The sequence below is a fragment of the Carcharhinus amblyrhynchos genome, chromosome 26 (assembly GCF_965287045.1).
Source record: "Carcharhinus amblyrhynchos chromosome 26, sCarAmb.v2.hapA, whole genome shotgun sequence".
NCBI lineage: Eukaryota > Metazoa > Chordata > Chondrichthyes > Carcharhiniformes > Carcharhinidae > Carcharhinus > Carcharhinus amblyrhynchos.
In genome coordinates, this window is record NC_137349.1 from 969,599 (window position 1) to 990,111 (window position 20,513).

The window sequence follows — 20,513 nt, forward strand, 5'->3', positions numbered from 1 at the left end:
CTGTGTAGAACGACCATATCATACAAACTCTGTGATGCCATTCACAAGCTTCGAGGGAAGTAGTTGTTGTACTTAGTCAAAATTCTTATTGCAGTAATGTGTGCAATTCAACCGATATATACAAAAGGGGTGACTTAGCCAATTGATTCAGTCGTTCCTATTGCGTGTGAATTAAGAGAAGTTATCAAGTTATCATTAATACTTGACAGTTATATCTCCCTTCACAACTGACAGGATCAGCAATGTTAACACTTCATGAACATCGTGCACCCATTCAATAAGGAAAATTTTGGTGGCTTGTAAAGTATAGAACGCTATTTAAAATCCACCATTGCAACTTTCTATGTAGTTTCATGTCAAACTACTTTTGGTCCTAATGGTATATACACAATCTATGTTTCAGTGCCCAGTTCCAGTAAACTATCATTACCATTTACAGTAACACTAGACAATGTTTTCAATTAAATAGGAATCCATTCACTATTAAGATACTAAATATATTCAAAAATATTCAACAGAAAATGAATAATTGATTCCTATAGCCTGGTTTAAACCAGTAGATTGCATTATTGTATAGTTCTGCTACATCACACAAGGAAAACCATAGCGGAAACACTCCTCTTTTTTTTAGTATTAAAATAAAAACATTTTTCTAGCATAAACGCCCTAAAAAAATGGAGGTTAAAAGCTGGTTGTTTCGCTGTTTTATGGTGTAGCAGCAATTTTTTTTAAGACATTAAAATTATTTGCATTGGGTAATTATCGAAGTCTAACTACACAACAATACATGAGACAACAACAGCATCACACCAAGTGCACAATAAGTTTTTTTTCTGAAGAAAATGACATATTGCGTTTAAATACGTCTAATGCATCTATTACAGACAAATTGATAAAAGAAATAGAAGCTGATAAGCTCAGCATCCTTTGAGATGTTTCTCTACATCTCCATTTATCAGATATTTGAAGATTGGGAAGATTGAAGATGGTAATTAAGGGCAGAATGTGCAGGAACCAGCAGCAATTCCTTTAGTTTTTTTTGGATCATACAACCAACTGTTGATGACTCTTCTGCTTATTTATCACAAAAGATTATGGGTGCCCCAAATATCACAAGTTGGAGGAAAGCCTTGATTTGCCTGTGTCTGTATCTGTAACACATACAACAGAATCTTTCTTGGGAACACCGGAGTCCTGCTGTGCGCTGGCCATCGTCGGCACTTGAAACATCGCACCCGTGGACATTTGGTGCGTCAGGGCCATCCTTGGTGGGACAGGTCCTCGGATCGATCCTTGGAGGCCTCCTGTGCCTGGTTGCACAGACATCTGACCCCCTATCGACGTTGTTGACTCTCTGGTTGACTGCGGTGGACTCGAGGTTACTGTCTGTGAAATGTTATGAGGCAATGAGGGTTGTGAAGCAGATAGTGGCCTCGCCTCCTGGGACAGACTGCTAGTATGCAATGCCTGTGTACTCTTATGAGCCGCAGGACGCTGGGGAGGGCTGGGTGCCTTTTGCTGTGTTAGTGAAAGCTGCGAGCCTGATTGAGCCTGGGATCCATACTGGAAAGTTCGGTTTGTTAATGGGCTTTGGTTTGGAGGACTGGAGACGGCAGAAGGATATGGTGAGATCGAAGCCACTTGTTGCTGCGTCTGAGATTGTTGACCAGGGGACACTGAAAGTGGGCTTGCTGCACTCTGAACAGGCTGGAACCGCCTGACTGTCCTGGGTGACTGCACACCTACAGACCCAATAAAAAGGCCTGTAGATGGAGGACAGAAGCTCATAGCTACAGCCTGTTGGAGAGTAGCAATTGCCGAATTGTTAGCAAGCTGGCCTTGGGAATTGAACATGGCGCCTCCGTGATAGGGAGGTGTGTGAGACATGGCAAGAGGCCTTTGAAGTTCCACTTGCTGAACCATCTCTCTATCATACTTCACAATCTCCTGTATAATTTCATTCTCACGGTTGTTGAACACACCAGAGTTTAAATCATGCTGGACTTTGTGCAGCAAAATAGAGTTTTTCTTTCCTATAAAAAAAAACAAATGACATTTTAGAACAGTTTAGTGACACTAGTTATGGATAATCTAAAAGGTTTCTCATACATTAAAGTCAACAAGACACCCTAAGCAAGGCAAACTTGTGCCAACTTCTGGGGAAAAGTTGGCAGGGGGTGGTGGTGTGACAGGGAACGAGGGGGGACTGAATTTCAACATCTGCCCAAAACACAAGTGGAGTTGGCAGATTCATCACGTGCCTGGTTTATACCAGAGCTGGGAAACAGAACCATTCTCAAGTAATCAACCTCAATGGTGGCACAGTGGTTAGCACTGCTGCTTCACAGCTCCAGGGACACGGGTTCGATTCCCAGCCTCGGATCACTGTCTGTGTGGAGTTTGCACATTCTCCCCATGTCTGCATGGGCTCTGCTTTCCTCCCACACTTCATTAATATGCAGAATTGCCCCTTAGCGTCAGGGGGATTAGCAAGGCAGATACGGGAAACGGGGCCTGGGTGGGATTGTTGTTGGTGCAGTAGGGTTTCTATGATTCAATCATTCTAGGTTTGGGCGTCACCGTCATGATTTAGGCAAGTTACTTTCAATGGCAATTAGTACTTTCTAGTGTGGGAGGAGGTCAGACAGAGGCTGCAGGACATTTGGCAGTTCTGTGGTGAGCTGATCTAGAAGTGATCAGAAAAATCAGGAGTTGTGAGCTGCAGAATCCACGGGGCCGGGAGGAACATTCCAACCCTTCCTCTCTGAAAGATTTCTAAGAATTGTAGATGCCTCCAGGTTAAGATCAGAATGCACCTGCCCCCCCATTAGACCTCCCAACATCTAACACAAACAAGCAGCACAGCCTTGTGAAAATCACAAGCTTTTTTTCTATTAATTTGTGGGACATGGGCATCGCAGGCTGGCCAGCAATTGTTGCCCATCCCTACTTGCCCTTGAACTGAGTGGCTTGTTAGGTCATTTCAGAGGGCAGTTAAGAGTCAACCACATCGCTGCGGATCTGGAATCACATGTAGGCCAGACCAGGTAAGGATGGCAGATTTCTTTCCCTAAAGGACATCAGTGAACCAGATGGGTTTTTCCAAAAGTCAACAATGGTTTCATGGTCATCAGTATATTCTTAATTCCAGATTTTTTTAATATTGAATTCAAATTCCACCATCCGCCTTTACAGGGAGGTGACGATAAGTATCTGTTCATCTGTTTCAGGCAACATTGCTTATGTGTGCCTGCAAATTACAACAATCGGGCTTTCAGTGGCTAAATTGTTTCATCCTTCCCCTTTCCTCCATCAGGTGAGAAAGTGGGTGAGGAGGAGGTCAAAGTTGTAAATCACCCCACTTGATTTTTCTCAAGACTTTACAATGAAAGTTACTCTCACCTTCTTACAATGCTGGAGATACTCACAAATTATGGAATTTCTTTTGCTATTTTTCATTTCCTTGCTGTTAAAATGAACTTTATACTTATGGAGGTGAGGGGTGTTAATGTTGGGATATGGAATGTCCTCCCCACTCCCGGGTCACCCACAATGTGGTCAGCTGTGAAACAATGAGCAGGATTTTACGGCTTTGCTCATCCCAAAACCAGAAAATCCTGCCCGAGGTCAACGGATCTTTCCACGTTCTGCCCCTCAGCCATTCCGATTTCCATGGTGGGCAGAGCGGTAAAATTCTGGCAAATTACTTTGACCCAAAGAGTATCTCTGACGCATTGTGACATTTCTCAATTTCTCACAGACACAGAGCCAGGAGGAGGCAACTCATCTCCTCCAGCCTGTTCTTGCTTTCGATCCTGGTTAACCTGCACCTAAACCTAGTGTCCCTTCATCTCGCTTGATAAAATTACCAATTCAGAATAAAAATTCAGCTGTGCCCACTTATAACAGGGGTAAAGTTACCCAGCCTGAATTCCCAAAAGGCCCAGACATGGGCGGGCACAGTGATACAGTGGTTAGCACTGCTGCCTCACAGCGCCAATGACCCAGGGTTCAATGCCAGCCTTGGACTGTGTGGGTTTCCTTCAGATGTTCTAGTTTCCTCCCACACTCCAAAACTATGCAGCTTAGGTGGATGATTGTAGTTAGGTGGCTCATGGTAAATTATCCCTTAGTGTCGGGGAGGTGAGCAGGGTAAATACATAAGGTTATGGGGATATGGCCTGGGTGGGACTGTGGTTGGTGCAGGCTCCATGGGCTGAATGGCCTCCGTCTGCCCTGTAAGATTTCTATGATTTTATATAGCGGAAACTTTTGTCCAATTCGTCTGATCTGATTCAAATCCAGGATCCAGAAGTGGAAAATCAGTGAGTTATCTGGCTTTTAATTTTCAGTGACAAAACATTGCAGGTGATTGATATCTGAAATATAAACAGAATATGCTCGAATTATGCAGCAGGTTGGGCAGTGTGTGTGGAGAGAGAGAAAGACTCAGAGTTAAGAATCGGAATTCTCTGGCTGTTCACGCCCCATCGCCACTGACAGCGATATCGGAAAATGTGACACTCGGCTAAATCTCTGTTTGCTGCAGTCCAAGGTTTCAGATCGATGACTTTCCTTCTGTGTCAGTGTGTTCTTCTCTGTGAGCTGGGCTCCTAACTCTGTGGGATCCTGCTTGACCTGCTGAGTGTTCCAGCATTTTCTGTTTTTATTTTAAATTTCAGTTGGATATATATTCATTGTATAAACACAATACAAGGTAAAGGAAAGGAAATATTCAGGACAGACTCAACAAAAAATGATAATGGCATCTCTAAAAATATCCTTAACATGGCATGACGAGACTGCAAAGTTCTATTTTCCAGGCATAAAGTGAATTATTCTGACACAAATATATAGATTCTACATTTAAAAAAAACACAGGAATTTTTAATATGAGACCTCAGTTCTTTTGTGCAGTTGGACAAAAACAGAAACCAACTATAAAGTTAAGCAATCCTTGAAGATATTTAATAATATTAATAGGTCTTTCAGTGAATGGCTTTATAGATATGATAGTGTAATGATGTAGTTTTACAATGGGACAGGATTGGGATGGCCACATTAATATAATTCCACATATCCTGAACTATATTTCACCAGTGTCTTTCCTCAGTCACGTAGCACAGAATTGAATGTTCCCAAGCAGGGCCAGGCTGGGAAGCAGGGAGGTGATAAAATTGGGTGGGAGAGTGAGGCAGTGGAGGGCCCCTTCGCCTTCCTGGCTCTCCCTGCTGGTACACCCTGGGTGAGAATGCTTAAAAATGTCTTTTCCACCTGGAAGCAGCAGAAGTTCGCTTGTATTCAACCAGCTAAGGGTCTGATTGACGTTAAATTGGGTTGAGGAGGCTTATTGGAAAGACCACCACAGTGTGGCCACCATTGTGATTTTTAAATTCCATCCATTGTATGCACACTGTGATATGTCAAAAATATCCTCCATGCACACATTTCCTGTCCACTGAACCTTATTTTTCATTGTCACCTTTTTGTTCCAACTTTCCCCGTTATAAATTCTTTGGTTGAGATTTCTAATGGAAACTGCCGATGTAACTTTTCACACTGTGACTACACCTTCCCACTAGTGCCTTCAGAAGGCTGTCCAGTAATTCCTGTCCTCCCTGGGTGAGTGGGTGGGGTGGGAGGAGAGGGTCGCTTGTTACCAGGCATTTTCTGTGGATGCAGGAGCTAGCTTTGGGAGGGGGTGGGCTGCTGAAGGCCTTTGCCCTGCTTTCATCTCCAACCATTCCTCCTGTCCCCATCACTGCACCCCCTACCACGACCCCTAGCCCAAGATCCCTATTCCTCACTCATCTTTGCTGTGGGATCTTACGGTGATCCTGGGCCTCTGGTTGGGGCATTTTTCTGGTGGTGTTGATAGCAATGATGATCTGCCAGCTTCTGATTAGTCAGTAGCCATCAGCGAACAGTCCTTCCACCTCCAGGGTCCTGAATCCCGGAGAAGGTCTGACGGTGGACACTTCAGTATCTGAATGGCACTTAAAACAGCTGGGCCCACTACAAGCAATTGATGGGTTCCCTAACTACGGGGCGAGACCACAGTTGGGCCAATTAAATCCTGTCCCAAGTTTCATGTAAATTAAGGACAAATTGTATGGGTGGGATTTTCCAGCCTCGCTCACCCCAAGACCGGAAAATCCTACTCGAGTTCTATGAACCTTTGCATAGTCCGTGTCTCGCCCACTATGATTCCCATGGTGGACAGAACGGTAACGTACTGCCCTGTGATTTTAAAATGGGACTGGGTTGTAAATACTCTGATGCAGTTATCTTGCAGTCTTCAAACCAACTTCTTCTGAAGGCTCCATAGGGGTGGCACGGTGGCACAGGGGTTAGCACTGTTTCCTCACAGCAATCAATGGGTTTCTTCACAGGATTGTCTTGTATACATTGGTGCTGGATTTGCTCAATTTCCGGATGACACCTTTGATGATTTTCACTGCAACTTCAGCCTTTCCATTTGACCGAGAGATGATGTCTAGTGTTGAATTTCTTAATCCTTGGTGAATCTGTTGAATTCTTCACTCGTGAACTGAGGGCCAATGTCACTATTCGGAACATCTGAAATCCCACACTGACTAAAGTGCGTTTCAGGCATTTTAATATTTCTTGTATCATCTTTGAAGTCAGCTGGTCCGAGTGCTCACAGTCAGAATAATAGTCAACAGTGATGAGATAACCAGTTTCTCCTGGAGTGAAGTGTCTACCTCCAGTTCCATTGATGGTCCGTCATGTGCCATCAATGGCTCTCCACCTTGTTTAGCTTGGTAATCAATACAAGAACCACAAGATGCCTGTGAGGGGGGTGGGGGTTGCAATGGCTGTGAGGGGGGTGGGGGTTGCAATGGCTGTGAGGGGGGTGGGGGTTGCAATGGCTGTGAGGGGGGTGGGGGTTGCAATGGCTGTGAGGGTTGCAATGGCAGTGAGGGGGGTGGGGGTTGCAATGGCTGTGAGGGGGGGGGTGGGGGTTGCGATGCCTGTGAGGGGGGTGGGGGTTGTGATGACTGTGAGGGGGTGGGGGTTACGATGCCTGTGAGGGGGGTGGGGGTTGTGATGCCTGTGAGGGGGTGGGGGTTGTGATGCCTGTGAGGGGGTGGGGGTTACGATGCCTGTGAGGGGGTGGGGGTTACGATGCCTGTGAGGGGGGTGGGGGTTGTGATGCTTGTGAGGGGGTGGGGGTTGTGATGCCTGTGAGGGGGGTGGGGGTTGTGATGCCTGTGAGGGGGGTGGGGGTTACGATGCCTGTGAGGGGGGTGGGGGTTACAATGCCTGTGAGGGGGGTGGGGGTTGTGATGCCTGTGAGGGGGTGGGGGTTACGATGCCTGTGAGGGGGGTGGGGGTTACAATGCCTGTGAGGGGGGTGGGGGTTGTGATGCCTGTGAGGGGGTGGGGGTTACGATGCCTGTGAGGGGGGTGGGGGTTACGATGCCTGTGAGGGGGGTGGGGGTTAAGATGCCTGTGAGGGGGGTGGGGGTTGTGATGCCTGTGAGGGGGGTGGGGGTTAAGATGCCTGTGAGGGGGTGGGGGTTGTGATGCCTGTGAGGGGGTGGGGGTTGTGATGCCTGTGAGGGGGGTGGGGGTTGTGATGCCTGTGAGGGGGGTGGGGGTTGTGATGCCTGTGAGGGGGTGGGGGTTGTGATGCCTGTGAGGGGGGTGGGGGTTACGATGCCTGTGAGGGGGGTGGGGGTTACGATGCCTGTGAGGGGGGTGGGGGTTACGATGCCTGTGAGGGGGGTGGGGGTTACGATGCCTGTGAGGGGGTGGGGGTTACGATGCCTGTGAGGGGGGTGGGGGTTACGATGCCTGTGAGGGGGGTGGGGGTTACGATGCCTGTGAGGGGGAGAGAGCCTTTAATACTCCCATGGTGGGGTCAGGGGGAGAAAAGAGTCCCTGATACTTCTGTGCTTGTGGGGAGGTGGGTGTGTGAAATGGTTGTGGGCAAGAGGGAGGAAAAGAGAATCTCTGATTCAAGAATGTTTGGGGAGGGGCAGTGACACCCAGATGCTTGTTGGGGTTGGTGGGGGCGGGGCGGGGTCCTCCCTTCCTGTGGGAAGGGAGCCAGAGTTTATTCACAGCCCGGGTCGGAGCACCTCCTGATCTCTCTGGAGCCGGCCTAGCCATCTCTGTGAAGCCCCACCAGAGTGACAGTGCAAACCACACCCGCTGTGTACACTGAGTGCCAGAAAACCTGGTCCAAAAACACAGCTGTGCATCTGGACACATACACACAGGGTACGTACACACTGGACACATACACACTGGATATATACACACAGGACACATACACAGTGGATACATACACACTGGACACATACACACTGGCTTTTGTCAGAACCTGACACTCTGACAAGGTATGATAAAGTAACACCCATCACTTCAATATTTTTTCGTTCGATACTTATTTTTACTTCCAATGATCATAGAATCCCTACAGTGCAGGAGGGTGCTAATTGGCCCATCAAGTGCACTGACCACAGTCCCACCCAGGTCTTATTCCCACAGACCCATGTATTTACCCTAGTTAGACCCCATGACACTAAAGTCAATTTAGTACGGCCAATCAACCTACCCCATAGATCTTTGGACTGTGGGAGGAAACCGGAGCACCCGGAGGAAACCCACACAGACACGGGGAGAAGGTGCAAACCCCACACGGACAGTGACCTGAGGCCAGAATTGAACCCGGGTCCCTGGTGCTGTGAGGCAGCAGTGCTAAACACTGTGACACCGTGCTGCTATTGTCCATTGTCCTTGCACGCGATTTGGAAAATGTAACACATTTACAATTGTCCATAATTGTTATACAAATTCAGAATAGAAGATGGTTAAGTAAGGAACCATGAAAAAAGAAAAAAACAGCAATATGTTTAAAGTTAGGGCTGCCTGCAAAAAAAAAATTATATCAAAGAAACCCCCTAAAATTCCTTGGGCTTTGTGTTATATGCAAAAAAAATTGCTTCCTTCTATTTAAGAACATAAGAACATAAGAAATAGGAGCAGGAGTAGGCCATCTGGCCCTTCGAGCCTGCCCCGCCATTCAATAAGATCATGGCTGATCTGTCGTGGCTCAGTTCCACTTTCCCGCCCTCTCCCCATAACCCTTAATCCCCTCTCTTATCAAAAACCCATCAACCCGCTTCTTAAAAATATTTAGCGAGGCAGCCTCCACCACTTCAACGGGCAGAGAATTCCAGAGATTCACCACCCTTTGAGTGAAGAAGTTCCTCCTCAACTCCGTTCCAAACCGCCCCCCCTTTATCTTGAGGCTGTGCCCCCTAGTCCTACTGTCTTTTTTGAGCGGGAAGAGTCTTTCCACCTCTATCCTATCCATCCCATTCATCATCTTATACGTCTCAATGAGATCTCCCCTCATTCTTCTAAACTCTAACGAGTACAAGCCTAGTTTATTCAGCCTCTCCTCATAGCTCAACCCCCTCAACTCCGGTATCAGCCTAGTAAACCTCCTCTGCACTCCCTCCAAGGCCAAAATATCCTTGCGCAGGTGCGGCGCCCAAAACTGCACACAGTACTCCAGCTGCGGCCTCACCAATGCCCTATACAGCTGCAGCAAGACCTCCCTACTTTTATATTCAATCGCCCTCGCTATGAAGGCCAGCATCCCATTCGCCTTCCTGACCACCTGCTGCACCTGCAGGCTGGGTTTTTGCGACTCATGCACATTTAATCAATGAATTAAAATACATTTTTATAACTTTTTTTGTTTGATTTTGAAATGTAATCGAAAATATTGAAGGTCACCGTGAAATGTAGAAATAATCTTTTAGCTGAATAATGAAGTAACAAGCACTGAATACCCGCTGTTAACTGAGGTCTGGTTGCTGTTTTAGAAGATTCCTGGTAACGGAAAGCGGGGCTAAGGAAATCGATATGATTCTGTGATTCTCAGCTCCTGCAGCTGCTCCTCCATCATTAACTGGTCCCTCGTCCATCACAGTTGCTAAGCATTGACTTTGTCTTCACAGCAGTCTAACAGGCACAGATATTTTTCAACCCACAAACCAGATGAAATTCTGCTTAGTTTTGTTGAATTATGAGATTCCAAACAGAAACACAGTTTTTGAATATGAAAGGATGTGGAAGCTATTGAAAGGGTGCAGAGGAGATTTTACAAGGATGTTGCCTGGATTGGGAGGCATGCCCTATGAGGATGGGTTGAGGGAACTAGGACTCCTCTCCCTGGAGAGACGAAGGTTGAGAGGCGACCTGATAGAGGTTTATAAAATGTTGAGAGGTATAGATAGGGTGGATTCTCAGAGGCTGTTTCCCAGGGCTGAAATGGTCGCTACGAGAGGACACAGATTTAAGGTGCGGGGAGTCGGTACAGAGGAGATGTCAGGGGGAAGTTTTTCACTCAGAGGGTGGTGGGTGAGTGGAATCGGCTGCCGTCGGTGGTGGTAGAGGCGAACTCGCTGGGGTCTTTTAAAAGACTTCTGGATAAGTACATGGGATTTAATGGGATTGGGAGTTACAGATAGTTCTATGGCTTGGTAGGTATGGATATGATTGGCGCAACTTGTGGGCCGAAGGGCCTGTTTGTGCTGTAATGTTCTATGTTTTATATTATGGGTGGAACGCGGTAGGCGGGTGGGGGGATTCTCATCCTTAAAAACAGGCAGGTTTAAGGCAGGTGGGAGTTCAAAGTCTTAAAAAAACTGAAATTCAACCCCAAACCAACCCTACTCACTCTGCGTTTGAGGCTGGATGGAGAATTGGGGGTTGGGGGGGCAGTTTCCCATCCTGCCATGGGAATTGTAGTGAGGGAGGGTGGGAGGCAAACCATGCAAAAATCCGTGGACCTTGGGCAGGATTTTCTGGATTTTGGATGAGCGTGGCCAGATAATCCTGTCCAGTATCTCAGAATCCCTGTAGTGCACAAGGAGGCCATTCAAGTCTGCACTGACAACAATCCCACCCAAGACCTTTCTCTCTAACCCCACTTATTTAACCTGCTAATCCCCCTGACACTAAGGGACAATTCAGCATGGCTAATCAACCTAACCTGCACATTTTTGGACCATGGGAGGAAACGGGAGAACCTAGAGGAAACCCACACAGACACAGGGAGAACATGCAAACTCCCCACAGACAATCACTCGAGGCCGGAATTGAACCTGGGTCCCTGGCGCTATGAGGCAGCATTCTAACCATTGGGTTACCATACTGCTCCTTAAGTGCCTCTGTTTATGCGCCACTTCTAATTTAACCTGAATGGCCAAAGTTCTTGAACCTCAGGAAATCCTGCACCAGAATTGACATCTAGAGATGGATCCAGGAGATAAGTGCCATTCCAACTTGCTAGTTGGTTTAAATATTGCTGATTCACCAATCCCAGTGATCGGACACACCTTTGCAAACACTTTTGAACTACCTTGATTCCCTGTGGGGGATCCTACCCTGACGCCCAGCTCTGCCCCTGAGGGACCTCATGATGTGGAGATGCCGGCATTGCACTGGGGTAAACACAGTAAGAAGTCTCCCAACACCAGGTTAAAGTCCAACAGGTTTATTTGGTAGCAAAAGCCACTAGCTTTCAGGGCTCTGCCCCTTCGTCAGGTGAGCGGGGAGTTCTGATCACAAACAGGGCATATAAAGGCACCCACTCAACGGGCAAAGGGACCTTATGCAAGAACCTCTCTGGCTATATCGAGGGCATCCTGAAACCCATTGTACAAAGAACCCCCAGCTTTTGTCGCGACACTACGGACTTCCTACAGAAACTCAGCACACACGGAGCAGTTGAACCAGGGACACTCCTCATCACAATGGATGTCTCAGCGCTCTACACCAACATCCCCCATGACGATGGCATTGCTGCGACTGCCTCAGTACTCAATGCTGACAATTGCCAGTTTCCAGATGCAATTTTACAACTCATCCGCTTTATCCTGGACCACAATGTCTTCACCTTCAATAACTAGTTTTTCACCCAGACACATGGAACAGCCATGGGGACCAAATTCACACCTCAATATGCCAACATCTTCACGCACAGGTTCGAACAAGACTTCTTCATCACACAGGACCTTCAACCGATGCTATACACTAGATACATCGATGACATTTTCTTTCTTTGGCCTCATGGTGAACAATCACTGAAACAACTATATGATGATATCAACAAGTTCCATCCCACCATCAGACTCACCATGGACTATTCTCTGGAACAGGTTGCACTCTTGGACACATGCATCTCCATCAAGGATGGTCACCTCAGCACCTCACTATACCGCAGGCCCACAGACAATCTCACAATGCTCCACTTCTCCAGCTTCCACCCTAAACCCGTTAAAGAAGCCATCCCCTACGGACAAGCCCTCCGTATACACAGGATCTGATCAGATGAGGAGGATCATGACAGACACCTCCAGACGCTGAAAGACGCCCTCATAAGAACAGGATATGGTGCTCGACTCATCGATCGACAGCTCCAACACGCCCCAGCGAAAAACCGCACCAACCTCCCCAGAACACGGTGAACAGAGTACCCTTCATCGTCCAGAACTTCCCCAGAGAGGAGAAGCTACAACACCTTCTCTGGAGTCTTCAACATGTCAACGATGAAGATGAACATCTCGCCAGGCCCATCCCCACACTCCCACTTCTTGCCTTCAAACAACTGCACAACCTCAAACAGACCATTGTTCGCAGCAAACTACCCAGCCTTTAGGAGAACAGTGACCACAACACCACACAACCCTGCCCCAGCAACCTCTGCAAGACATGTCGGATCACTGACATGGATGCCATCATCTCACGTGAGAACACCATCCACCAGGTGCACAGTATCTTGCAACTCAGCCAAAGTTGTCTACCTGATACTCTGCAGGAAAAGATGTTCCGAAGCATGGTACATCGGGGAGACCATGCAGATGTCACAACAACGGATGAATGAACATCGCTCGACAATCACCAGGCAAGACTGTTCTCTTCCTGTTGGCAAACACTTCAGCAGTCATGGGCATTCAGCCTCTGATCTTCAGGAAAACGTTCTCCAAAGTGGCCTTCACGACACACGACAGCGCAGAGTTGCTGAGCAGAAACTGATAGCCAAGTTCTGCACATGAGGACGGTCTCAACCAGGATCTTGGGTTCATGTCACATATTTGTAACCCCCATGACTTGCCTGGGCTTGCAACATCTCACTATCTGTCCTGTCTGGATACAATACACATCTCTTTAACCTGTGCTTAATTCTCTTTCCATTCACATTGTCTGCACCTTCAAGATTTGATTAGTTGTAAAGACTCGCATTCTAATCAATATTCTGTAAACTGTGTGTGCCTTTATATGCTCTGTTTGTGATCAGAACTCTCCACTCACCTGACGAAGGGGCAAAGCCCTGAAAGCTGGTGGCGTTTGCTACCAAATCAACCTGTTGGACTTTAACCTGGTGTTGTGAGACTTCTTCCTGAGGGATCTCACCAGAAGCACCAAAGCAGAGTCTTTCAAGTCCTCACCATACCCCAAAGCACTTTGGAAGCGCGTGGATAATTGATGTACAGCCATTTTTGTGATGTGGAGTCAACGGTTGGAATTCACTGGAAGTTCTTGCTGGCAGGATTCCCACCGGCAGTGTACTCCCACCCATGGGTTCCCCGCTGGCATGGGGTGAGGTTGATGGGAATTCCCATTGACGGTGGTGGGACCAGAGCTGCTAGCAAACAATGTGCCACCTCCCACCAGCAGGAAACACGTGGCTGGGAGGCTGAAGAATCTTGCCCAACTTCTGCATAGCTTGTCCCACAAATGTTAATTGTCTATTTTTGTAAGGGACAGTGAGGGAGGGAGAGGACAGGACATTGGAAAAATTCACTGCTCTCTTGAAACAACAGCACCTCAACAGGTAGTCAGAATGTCAGGTTCACATCTCAGCTATTACTTTTACAATGCAGTCTGTCCTCTGTAATCTTTAACCTAGATATGCCCAAATCTTGGAGATGGGCTGCAGTTCTCTCACTTAACCATGCCAACACCACCTCATTAAAGTAAATATAACACAGCATGATTCCATCCTCTACGATACTGACATTTTTCTAAGTATAAGACAGCAATAATATTGTATTTAAGAATGCTTGTTAATGATCTTTTGTTTGCAAGTGGATTTAAGTGAGCAAACTATTTAAATGAATGCAATCTATGCAAAATAAAATCACCCTGCATTGTAAATAAATAATCTTGCCTAGTTATTGATTCATTCGTTATCATCAGAAACAAATGCAAACAAGTTCAATTAGCAATGAGATGGGCTAAAAACAATCTAAATTTATGCAAAATATCATTTGCTAATCACTGACTATACATTCCCTTCCTATTTCTATTAAATAGTTAAACTAATACTTGCGCTTTCAATTTATCTATCGGCAGTTCACAATACGAAAATGGTATAGTATTCAGTACCAAAGTAATTACATGGTGCTGTCATGCAGAATAATATGCAATGTTATGCAATACTTAATAATGTATATAAATTCTATATTTTATTGTAAAATGATGGCGTGGTAAGAGGATTATTTCCTCATAGAGAATTGTAATTTATCCATTACAAGACTGTCTGTTGCTAGGATACATGGAATCTTGAAGGACAGAGTTAAGAACAGATATCCGACTGCACCAAGTGATTACCATTCTTTCACAATATGGAAATATATTCTCTAGCTTCAGGGAGAATTATATTTGCAAGAGAGGAGACAATTAATAGTGATGTAAGGTTATCATGCCATACCTATCCTATCTAGCCTGTCGATGGCCACAGTCTCAAAAGCCCTTCGCATCATGGGGTATTCTTCCAACACTTCATTAAAATGATCCACAGAGAGAGAGTACAGACGGCAGTAGGTATCAGCACGCACACTGGCAGTTCGCCTGCCTCTTGTCAACAAACAGATTTCTGCAAATGACAACAGTTGTAAGTTGAGCAGAATAGTAGCTTGCATATCCACCAGAACCCCTTCATTGCCCAACCCTATGTTGGAGTAGATGGAACAGCTAAATCTGTTTGTGATTGCACTGTTCACTTTGAATGGCCATCGATTACTGTTGGCAACGCAATATTGAGAACAAAGGAACAGGAACAGGCCATTCAGCCCTCCCCCCGAGCTTGTTTCATCATTCAATTTGATCATGGTGGATCTGTATTTAAAATCTGTCCGATTCTGATAAAGGGAAGGATTCTCTGCATCTGTGTGCCAACATGATATTCTGGTTTACATGCAGGTTGAGACCAAACAGATACAATTTTGGGCCCCCCAATTATCATATCATATCATTATATTATATCATATCATTATAGAAGCAGCCTTCCAGAAGTAATTAAAGTTAAAGGTAAAGTTTATTTATTAGTCACAAGTAACACTGCAATTAAGTTACTGTGACCCAAAGACATTGATGAAGGAAGAGTGGTAGATGTGGTTTATATGGACTTCAGCAACATATTTGATAAGGTGCCCCATGCAAGGCTTATTGAGAAAGTGAGGGGGCATAGGATCCAAGGGGACATTGCCTTGTGGATCCAGAACTGGCTTGTCCACGGAAGGCAAAGAGTGGTTGTAGATGGGTCATATTCTGCATGGAGGTTGGTCACCAGTGGAGTGCCTCAGGGATCCGTCTGGGACCCTTGCTCTTTGTAATTTTTATAAATGACCTGGATGAGGAAGTGGAGGGATGGGTTGGTACATTTGCTGATGACAGAAAGGTTAGAAGTGTTGTGGATAGTGTGGAGGGATGTCAGTAGACGCAGCGAGACATTGATAGGATGCAGGACTGGGCAGAGAAGTGGCAAATGGAGTTCAACCCAGGTAAGTGTGAAGTGGTTCATTTTGGCAGGTCAAATAGGATGGCAGATTATGATATTAATGGTAGGACTCTTGGCAGTGTGGAAGATCAGAAGGGGTTCGAATTCATAGGATGCTCAAAGCAGCTGCGCAGGTTGAAGCTGTGGTTAAGAGGGCGTATGGTGTACTAGCCTTCATCAATCGAGGGATTGAGTTTAGGAGTTGGGAGATAATGCTGCAGCTTTATAAGACCCTGGTCAGACCCTACCTGGAGTACTGTGCGCAGTTCTGGTTGTCTCATTACAGGAAGGATGTGAAAGCTATTGAAAGGGTGCAGAGGAGATTTACAAGGATGTTGCCTGGATTGGGTGGCATGCCTTATGAGGATAGGTTGAGGGAGCTCGGTCTTTTCTCCCTGGAGAGACGAAGGATGAGGGGTGACCTGATAGAGGTGTATAAGATGTTGAGAGGTATTAGAACATAGAACACTACAGCACAAACAGGCCCTTCGGCCCACGAGTTGCGCCGATCACATCAACACCTACCAATTTATAGACCTATCTATAACCTCCAATCCCATAAAACCCCATATACTCATCCAGAAGTCTTTTAAAAGACCCCAGCGAGTTCGCCTCCACCACCACTGACGGCAGCCGATTCCATTCACTCACCACCCTCTGAGTGAAAAACTTACCCCTAACATCACTTCTGTACTTGCCTCCCTGCACCTTAAATCTGTGTCCTCTCGTAGCGACCATTTCAACCCGGGGAAATAGCCTCTGAGAATCCACCCTATCTATTCCTCTCAACATTTTATAAACCTCTATCAGGTCGCCTCTCAACCTTCGTCTCTCCAGGGAAAAGAGTCCCAGCTCCCTCAACCTAACTTCATAAGGCAGCCTCCCAGTCCAGGCAACATCCTTGTAAATCTCCTCTGTACCCTTTCAATAGCTTCTACGTCCTTCCTATAGTGAGGCGACCAGAACTGCGCACAGCACTCCAAATGAGGCCTGACAAGGGTCTTATAAAGTTGCAGCATTACCTCCCGATTCCTAAACTCAATCCCTCGATTAATGAAGGCCAGTACACCATACGCCTTCTTGACCACATCCTCCACCTGCGAAGCCGATTTAAGAGTCCTGTGGACCCGGACCCCAAGATCCTTCTGCTCTTCAACACTACTAAGACTCCTGCCCTTGATAGTGTACTCGTTCATCCCGTTGGTTCTGCCAAAATGGACGACTACACATTTATCCGCGTTGAAGTTCATCTGCCACTTCTCCGCCCAGTCCTGCATCCTATTTATGTCCTGCTGCAACTTTTGACATCCTTCCAGACCATCCACAACACCACCGACCTTCATGTCACCAGCAAACTTACTAACCCATCCCTCCACTTCCTCATCCAGGTCATTTATGAAAATGACAAACAGCAAGGGTCCTAGAACAGATCCCTGGGGCACTCCACTGGTGACTGACCTCCATGCCGAAAAAGACCCATCCACAACCACTCTCTGCCTTCTGCAGGCAAGCCAGTTCTGGATCCACAAGGCCAAAGGCCCTTGGATCCCATGCCCTCTCACCTTCTCAAGAAGTCTTGCATGGGGGACCTTATCAAACGCCTTGCTGAAGTCCATGTACACCACGTCCACTGCACTTCCTTCGTCAATGTGTTCAGTCACATTTTCGAAGAACTCAACTAGGCTCGTAAGGCACGACCTGCCCTTGACAAATCCATGCTGACTATTTCTGATCATGTCAAACCTCTCCAAATGCTCGTAAATCTTGTCCCTCAGAAGCCTCTCCATCAGTTTACCGACCACTGAGGTCAGACTCACCAGTCGGTAATTTCCCAGGCTATCTCTGTTCCCTTTCTTGAAAATAGGAACTACATCCGCAATCCTCCGATCTTCCGGAACCGCTCCCGTCTCCATTGACGACGCAAAGATCATCGCCAGGGGCTCTGCAATCACTTCCCTCGCCTCCCACAGTATCCTGGGGTACATCTCATCTGGTCCCGGTGACTTATCTATCTTGATAGAATTCAAAAGTTCTAACACATCCTCCTCCTTAATATCCACAAACTCAATCTTTTCCATCTGCTGCAAATCCGTAGCAAAATCTCCCAGATCAGTTTCCACTGTGAATACTGAGGCAAAGTACTCATTAAGCACCTCTGCCATTTCTTCTGGTTCCACACAGACCTTTCCCCCTTCACCTTTTATAGGTCCTATCCCTTCTCTTCTTATCCTTTTACTTTTCACATATTTATAGAAGGCCTTGGGATTCTCCTTAATTTTACCCGCCAAGGTCTTCTCATGACCCCTTCTGGCTCTCCTAATTTCCCTTTTAAGCTCCCTTCTACAGTCCTTATACTCCTCAAGATCCTTAACATCTCCTAGTTCCCTGAACCTTTTGTACACCTTCCTTTTCCTCCTGACTAGGTTCACCACAGCCTTCGTGCACCACGGTTCCCTCAACCTACCAAAACCCCCTTGTCTCATCGGAACGTTGTCATGCAGAGCTCCAGACAAACATTCCTTGAATATCCGCCACCTTCCTTCGGTACTTTTCCCTAAGAACGCCTCCTTCCAGTTTATTTGTCCAAGTAACCTCCTGACTTCTTCGTATTTCCCCTTACTCCAGACAAACACCTTCCTAGCCTGCCTGATCCTATCTCGTTCCAATGCAATTGTGAAGGAGATAGAATTATGATCACCATTCCCAAGATGCTCTCCTACCGAGAGATCCATCACCTGCCCTGGTTCATTCACCAGTACCAGGTCAAGTACAGCCTCTCCCCTCATAGGCTTATCCACGTACTGTGTCAGGAAACCTTCCTGAACACACCTAACAAACTCCTCCCCATCCAAACCCCTTACCCTAGGGATATTCCACTCGATGTTTGAGAAATTGAAGTCTCCCATCACGACAACTCTGTTATTAATACATCTCTCTAGAATCTGTTTCCCTATCTGCACCTCAACTTCCCTGTCACTATTGGGTGACCTATAGAATACACCCAGCAAAGTTTTCGACCCTTTGCTGTTCCTAACTTCCTCCCACAGAGACTCTGTAGATAGTCCCTCCACGGCATCCTCTTTCTCTGCAGCCATGACACTGTTCCTGATCAACAGTGCCACTTCACCACCTCTTCTGCCACCCTCCCTGTCCTTCCTGAAGCATCTGAATCCTGGCACCTGAAGTACCCAGTCCTGTATTGATCGAGTGGATTCTCAGAGGCTTTTTCCCAGGGCTGAAATGGCTGCCACAAGAGGACACAGGTTTAAGGTGCTGGGGAGTAGGTACAGAGGAGATGTCAGGGGTAAGTTTTTCACTCAGAGAGTGGTGGGTGCGTGGAATGGGCAGCCGGCAACGGTGGTGGAGGCGGATTCGATAGGATCTTTTAAGAGACTTTTAGATAAGTACACGGAACTTAGTAAAATAGAGGGTTATAGGTAAGCCTAGTAATCTCTAAGGTAGGGACATGTTCAGCACAATTTTGTGGGCTGAAGGGCCTGTATTGTGCTGTAGTTTTTCAATGTTTCTATGCTTCTATGAAGGAAATAGACGTGGAAAGATATATTAATAAGAACAGATAAAGAGAAATGGGAATAAGCTTGTGTGGAGTATAAATGAGGACATGGGCCCAATGGGTGGACTAGCTGTTTGACTGTTGTAAATACTTTGTAAAAAATAGATAAATTATTATTAGCTTGAATGCTGTAATGAATTGTGTTCTTTAAATGAATGAACTGGTGGCATACTTTGTACGAATACTATTAACTATTCCTGGCAGGAAGACTATGAATTTTTACTGATTTAAATGCCAGTTTAAGCCAGCCAGTCTTGTACTTTATGGTTTCCCCTTATCTCAACATGACACTGGCTATAGTATAACTGCAACTGGAACAGAGCCAATCTTTCCAACTTCAAAATCAAAATTTGTACAAGAAAGCCCTGGCAGCTCATTTGACCCATTTTTGGAAATGATTCCGCGAGTGTGTGGGAACCTCTGCGCAGGATATTTTCACACTGGCAAAGTTGTGTTCTCCCTTGAGCAGAGACACAGGTTAACGGGGCAGTGTAACCTGGTGCTGTCCACTTTCACTGCCCTAGATTAGGGATTGACACCTATTGTGAAGCTGACAATACATCGCAGCCGTACTCGTGACCTAGTTCCATTTTCCTTAAGTTTTCCAACGTGCTGCCAGAAAACAAAGAATCACATCCTCAAATTCAAAATTTGGAATTAGACCATGACACATTTGGGGCCCGATCCTCCCTTCGCAACCCACAACATTCCTGGCAGGTCCGGTCGGGAGAATCGCATCATCGGCCTTTTTCCGGGATTTGTGATGCGCCGGGAACACACTGCATCTCCCAGAACCGGAGAACAGTGGGAATCCAGACCACGCTGGAAACCGGCAGGAAGACAGATAAGTGATTTGAATTTATATTTAATACGTTTCTCATGTGATTACCGGGAACTTGCCGGGCCTGATTGAATCTCCCACTGTTCTCCAGTTCTGGGAGATGCAGTGTGTTCCCGGCGCATCACAAATCCCGGAAAAAGGCCGATGATGCGATTCTCCCGACCGGACCTGCCAGGAATGTTGTGGGTCGCGAAGGGAGAATCGGGCCCCAAATGTGTCATGGTCTAATTCCAAATTTTGAATTTGAGGATGTGATTCTTTGTTTTCTG

The 20,513-nt window shown here is 46.4% G+C and overlaps 1 protein-coding gene across 1 annotated transcript in view; it reads right to left on the minus strand.

Annotated features, from left to right (window-relative positions):
- Positions 1-877: 877 nt before the first annotated feature.
- Positions 878-20,513, minus strand: part of hcn2b (hyperpolarization activated cyclic nucleotide-gated potassium channel 2b) — a 130,662-nt gene continuing 111,026 nt past the window's right edge. Inside the window, exons 7-8 of the mRNA XM_080213257.1 lie at positions 14,762-14,926; positions 878-2,033 (exon numbers count right to left, since the gene is read on the minus strand). Of these exons, the coding sequence (XP_080069383.1) occupies positions 1,111-2,033; positions 14,762-14,926 (1,088 nt within the window). The 3' untranslated portion in view covers positions 878-1,110. The remainder of the gene's footprint in view (positions 2,034-14,761; positions 14,927-20,513) is intronic.